Source organism: Triticum urartu, chromosome 3A (genome assembly GCF_056163025.1).
Source record: "Triticum urartu cultivar PI428250 chromosome 3A, HENAU_Tu73, whole genome shotgun sequence".
In the NCBI taxonomy this organism is placed as follows: Eukaryota; Viridiplantae; Streptophyta; class Magnoliopsida; order Poales; family Poaceae; genus Triticum; species Triticum urartu.
Genome location: NC_141875.1, coordinates 712997388 through 713003876, shown reverse-complemented (window position 1 = coordinate 713003876; position 6489 = coordinate 712997388). Strand labels below are relative to the sequence as shown.

Sequence of the window (6489 nt, the reverse complement as noted above, 5' to 3'; positions counted from 1 at the left end):
TCCTCCGCCGCATCTGAAACAAGATCGAGAGCTGCGTCTGCCGTCCCCGGGAGCACCACTGTCTATGTCCGTCGTTGTCCCGTTGCTCGGGGAGCACCGGCGTGGACAGCCATGGCTGCTGCCTTCTCGAGCTCAGTTTCCCGCTACAAGTGTTCTGCATACATGGCCGTGCTAATTTTGCAACATGGGTCCTGTTGCAGAAAATTAGATGCGGCAGAGATGTTTTAATTTTTGCAACAAGGGTCTTGTTGCAAAAAATTAGACACAATAGAAGATGTTGTTGCAATTTTTGCAACAAGGATCTTGTTGTAGAAAATTATACGTATGAAAGATGTGCAAAAAATTAGACGCTTGTTTCTGCAACTCGACTCTTGTTTCAGGAAAATTGTAGAAGATGAGGTTTTGCAACAAGGTCTTGTTGAAGAAAATTAAAGAAGACCAGATCTTACAACAAGAGCATCGTTGTAGGAAATTAGAGAGGAGGATTGAGCGCCTCACATCACGCACCGAATGGCTCGCGAGACACATGTTTCTGCAACTCGACCGTTGTTTCAGGAATTAACAGATCGGGGGAGGAGACCGTGCCGCGCGCCAGAAGTAGATCGGACGGCTACGCGCGGGTACATCAAACGGCCATTGAGGTGGCAGATGTTTCATACAGATCACCCGGCGGACGCGTAGCGTCTCCCAATTAGTATCCGTGTTTCCATTATGTTTTCATTAAATAAAAGGAACCATTTGTATCCGTGTACGATTTGTAGTTAAGTTGAGCACTACTACGTACTACTTCGTCGTGCTTTTGAAAACGAGTTGGTTTTCTATCTGAGTCCGGTACGAGTACGTTCGTCTAGGTTTGCATTGGGTTGGCTGTTCATGCCTACCGAGCGTTGATATGCGAACTACGTTCCGCGCCCGACATGATGCTGCACATCTGACCATCGATACCGAAAACCAAATCACAACGACACACATGACACAGTCTGGACGATTTTTGGACGAAGCTGCCGACGTTCTCATCCGCGATTCCCTGCACCGCCAGCGCCGCCTCCGCGTCCGACTATGTGGCGATTGCGTTGCAGGCGACGCGAGCACAAGCCGCCTGTACAATGCCTGCTGCTCGGCAACAAAGTTGGCGTTCTCCGCGACCATGGCCGCCTCGGCCTCCTCACTTGCGAGCTCACCATAGATTTGCCCCTCCAGCAACCAGTGCTGCTGTCAACATCGGCTGCTCCTCCGCCATGACAGCGCCGAAGTGCGCCTGCGCCCGCTCTATGGTCAAGCCAGCTTGAGATTTGTTAAATTTTGTATTCACATATTCTCTACCAGTTGAGATCATCTCAACATGCGTGTTGAACATATGTCGAATATATTCCCATAAATAATCTTATAAGCATTGAGGCACCTCAGTATTATGTTCCATAAGAGATATACCCAAGTCATGCCAGAATAACAATCCATAAAGGTGACAAAATGCATCATTCCACTTATACAAACACGTGGACAAGTCCACACATCTGAGTGGATTAACATAAAGGACAACACACTACGGAGCCCCTACTCACGTATGATAACCTTGTGTGTTTCACAAACTCACATGTATCGCATACTAATTTAGCTTTTGTCCACCTTACACGTTAGATCAGGGAATACTTTCGTCATAGTATCAAAAGACAACGGCCCAACCGACAATGTACAAGTATTGAATTACCCTCCTCTTCAGTTGCAACAACCATCAATGCAATGCAATGCAGACTGCATCATCCATTGTGTTTCAGTCCAAGATTATAGCCCATTGTGCCTGATGCCAATCCCAACTCTCTTTCCAGTCTGTCTCTCCTAGATCAAACAATTTTCACGATCAAGGGAGACCCGACAATCCATGTGATCAACCAAATAGCTTATTGAGACCAAGTTAAACTGAAAAGGAGGGAACATATAAAACCGAAGATAATGTAATTTGATTGGAGTGCATTTAACTACAACAGTGCCAAAGATTGTGTCATCTTCCGTATGTGTGTCTGGGTATGAAGTCTATGATACGAACTCATTTGGAAAGCCTGAGACATGCATAGATGCACCCGAATGTAGTGTCCTTTTGAACGGGAATTTCGTATGGATGCAAGAGCTTGATTTGATGTACCTGGATCTGAGCGAGCATGATTTGCAAAGTTGTCACTGGTAGTTCCTTTCTTTTCGTCTATTTTCTTCAATCCTTCAACCTCCGTTTCAGCTTCTTTAGCTCCTCTAATTCATTGTCTGAAATCTGAACCAAGTCTGATGCCGCCTCTTCCACTTCTGACATATTGACAACGTAGCCCACATTGGTTCTACTCCCTCCGTTCCTAAATATAAGTCTTTGTAGAGATTCCACTATGAACCACATACGGATGTATATAGATGCATTTTAGAGTGTAGATTCACTCATTTTGCTCCGTATGTGGTCCATAGTGGAATCTCTCCAAAGACTTATATTTAGGAACGGAGGGAGAATGACTTTATGACCACCTTTTTCATACAACTGTCCTCTACCACGGTTGAAATTGCAAGTATTAGAATTACGAATTAGGTGACCTCGTTGACCACAAAGCACTCCCTTGTTTTCAGAAACCACAAATGTAAACTAAAGCCAAGCATCATCCACAATTTCAGACTGATGGGCTGCTTATGTAATACAATCATCATAGTAGTTCTGTCTTGCGGTCAGATGAGATCATGGATAATACACTCATTTCAGGCCAAAAGTGACAAATCTAGTCTTTCCATTACTCAGAACTCAAAGGGTCTTTCCAATGGAACAACTCCACCCTGCAAAAGTGCGTGCACATAAATTTCTGTTTCTTTTTCCCTTAATCTCAGGACGCAACATTACTTTGACAATGAATACAGTTATTAGCATACCTCTTTGTCCAACTTCAGCTCATCTGCTAAATCCAACTTTTTCTGAGCGTACTGAGCCATGTTCATTGCTTTATGCTGAACAAGAGAACCAGTTATATACAAACAACAATCATGACCACATATAAATTCAGAGGGTTTTTTCTCAAAACAAAACAAATAATCATAGAGGATTCATCAAGACAATACCATACTGACAGATAACTTCCTAAACACATCCCGAGCTTTATCCTCTTCGGTCTACACAAAGGCCATATCAATATCAGCGACATATTGCAGTTAAATATGTATCACCATGTCAAACCTACAGTACCCTACTTACCTTCGCGTCAATGCCACCTTGTCGGACAACATACTACGTCTAGAAAGATAAACAGATGAAATTAGATATTGGCAATATATTGCATATTTATTTTTGACAACAAAATGTCACAGTTAGGGGCCATACAAATCTGCACAACAGCCCCAAATTAATACACCAACTTACGTATTCTTTTATTGTTGCGATGGCAGGAACCCCTTTCAGTTCACCATCTAGTCTCCTTTTGTGTACATCGAACTTGTCCATTTCATATACTTCCTTCACAGCATCCATGTAACTTAACTGAAATATTTGTGAAACCGTAAGAAATACGCAGAATCACAAAGCATGTCAGTAGTGCTCTATTACACAAATGCTTTATGTAGTAGGTAGGATGCCAACATTTTTCTTAGCGACACGCCTCCAGATCTCAAAATAGAGAAGATCTATGTCCTTGAGGGACGCATTCTTATCCATCTCAAGAATGTACTCCTGAATCAGATTGACCAGATTGTGAGTAACACCAGCGATCAACACCTCAATTAGCAAAAGACAAGATATCTTACATTATAAGCAAAAGCAGCTAAACGAACAGTCATATGGGCAAAGTCAGTTGCAATCCTCAATGCTTGCCTCCATGCTCTAGTATCCAATTCTATCCACTGAAGTGAAAAGATGTTAATCATCATGAGTATGTATATGGACTAATTTCGTGATTTCCTGGGGGGCATACTTACATCCTTGGTCCTGCGATCCAGATGCAAATACTCTGTAATCCACTGTTGCAAGATAGAAGTCTATCACTTTAAAAGCGATCCAGCCACTCACAGTATTTTTAATTCCAACAGCTTGATCACATAATGCATACCTTGATTTTCTTTGAAATTTCTGCATAATACTTGACATAAACAGCATCAATTTTATATGTATGATAACATGAGCGGTACTCATCGTGATAGCGGTACAGGTTCCGACCGCTATGAGGCAGCTACAAAAAAGAAGAACGGAATTAGATGAAACGTCTGAAAAGGAACAAAAGTCCCACAATGGCTACATTGAAGTGATGCCAAACTCAATGTTCATAAACCACAGCAAAGAATATGGTGATGCCATAATCATCATCTGTTAAGAATAAGCTGTTCGGGAACAGTTTCAACCCGTACCACAAACCCATGGCTCAAATTTTTATACTAACATTGCAGCTGTGGTTGGAGTCAATGAAGCAAAATGAACTACCTCATTGATTGCCGAATTTTCCGGTGTGTGTTGAAATGGTTTCTGAACACCCATGATTATGATAATAACCAAAGTAGTCAACTGATGGATGACTAGATGTAGATATAGACAGTACACTTACAAAATTACGAGGGGCAATCCGTTGGTAGTCATTCAATTCAGCTTTATAGGTGTCATCAGGATGGACGTACCACTCAAAACTTCCATCCTCCTCTAACCGCTTAAAGTACAACTCCTTTCGAAGTTCAGCATCAGTGTATTCTTCTGGTTCCTTGAGCTCACGTTCACGTGCGCACTCCGGCTTCAGGGTCTACACATAAGTGATAAAAACATGAAAAAATCATCCACACATAGCAAACCAGAGGGCTGGATTTTCTACTATGGCACACAAGTACAAACTTAAGACATACGTGGATTGAAGTGAGAGGTGACTGATTGATACAGCATGTAGGTACCTTGTAATAAGTGATGCGAAGGCGTGCAAGGCGCGCTTTTATCTTGCCTTCTTCCTCCCATGTCATATCAAATGGCAGGTCTTCCTCCCTTGGAAGAGGAATGTTGGGAAGCAAAAGTTGGGCATAACGGGTTTCGTCTTCCTTGCTGATAAGGACGTCCGGCCCGAAGCAATCCTGCTTTGTTTCTTGTGCTGAATCTGCTCTGAGCAGCAGCTCCATGTCTGTCGCATGAGAAATCGGATCTTGGCCCACTTGGATGGTGTCCTCCATGTCTGTGGCATGAGAAATTAGGTCTCCATGGTCTTGGGCAGTGGAAGGAGCATCGGAATATGACGGGGGTACGTGCTTGTGGCGCCTCTTCTCCCCTGTCCACGCCTTGTTTGCCCCATCTGCATCATCGGCCAGTTGGCCAATCTGGACGGGCTTCTCGTGCAGCATCTCGATCGAATGATACGGCCGCGACAAGGGTGGGCGAGATCGAGCTGTGCGGCGTTGATCTGCTGGCGAAGGAGACGTTTCCGGAGGCGACGGTAGGCGGCAGAGGACGTGGTCAGGGGGGTGGAGGCGGCAGCGGCGGGAGGTGCGTGGCGACGGCGACGGCTGCGGCGTGAAACCCTAGGCGCTTGTCTAGACGGTAGGCGCAGAGGACGTGGTCGGGGTTGGCTGAGGGGCGGCGGTGTGGAGTGGCGACGGGGATGGGAGGCAGCGACGGTGGGAGGTGGGACCGTAGGAGGCGACGGCTACGGCGATGGCCTGAAACCCTAGCCACTTGTTTGTTTGGGTCACTCGATTGCAGGCCAAGGTAAATTTGCTGCACGTTGAGGGGTTCGTTTGGTAGTAAAGTATTTTTGGAGTCCTTTTTGAGGGGCTACTACTCGTCGGCCGACACATCCTATATACTTAAAAAGTTCACTCCCCCTACTTAATTTATCTCAACATGCAGTATAGCCACGTCATCATCCAATCACATCACACCTCATTAACCATAAAATAAAGATCACGTCAATTTTTTTTTCAGTTAACAGAGCTTTTTTTTGACGGAGCTAAGCACAACCTTCCTTCGCTGAGAAAAAAAGAACAGTTGATCGATTGATTGCTTTTGCTCATTATTTAATGAGGCCACGTGAATGCCCCACATGTGAAAGCACTCTTCCCCTTCAAGTAACCTTGGTAAGTATATTATTGGATTGGCTCCGAAGCCCTGCGGATGTTGTCTTTTCAACTTCATTCCATCCGAACAGCCATCTCCCTTTAGGGGAAAAAACGCAGATCTTTTTAATTCAGCTTACTTCTTTTTATTCAGCACGATCTTCTCCTCTTCCCGGTATCTTCCCCTTCTCGGCCCTTTTTATCCCCTGTCTTCCTGATCTCTCTCTCCCATAGCAAGAACAAGAACGACCCGGGTGAGCGCAGCAGACGATTGGCGAATGTTGGGAGGCGTCGATGGGGATAGATTGGAGCTCCTTTTTCAGAGACGGGTTCATGGATCCCTCCTCTCTCTCCAATACAACACTTCTAATCCCCAGTCCGTGATTCATGTAGGAACATCCCGTTTTGGTGCTCTCATGCCCATTAACCATGGCAACCGCCGCCGGTGTTGGG

At 44.8% G+C, this 6489-nt stretch overlaps 1 protein-coding gene across 1 annotated transcript; it reads right to left on the bottom strand.

The window, feature by feature from the left end:
* Window positions 1–2766: 2766 nt before the first annotated feature.
* Window positions 2767–5325, bottom strand: LOC125547279 (uncharacterized). The gene is made up of 11 exons (XM_087516184.1): window positions 4888–5325; window positions 4554–4742; window positions 4065–4184; window positions 3934–3975; window positions 3763–3858; window positions 3599–3688; window positions 3383–3499; window positions 3218–3250; window positions 3085–3135; window positions 2899–2973; window positions 2767–2805 (listed from the first exon to the last, which is right to left on the bottom strand). Exons 1-11 carry the CDS (start codon window positions 5323–5325, stop codon window positions 2767–2769), a joined length of 1290 nt encoding a protein of 429 aa, XP_087372310.1.
* Window positions 5326–6489: the final 1164 nt, after the last annotated feature.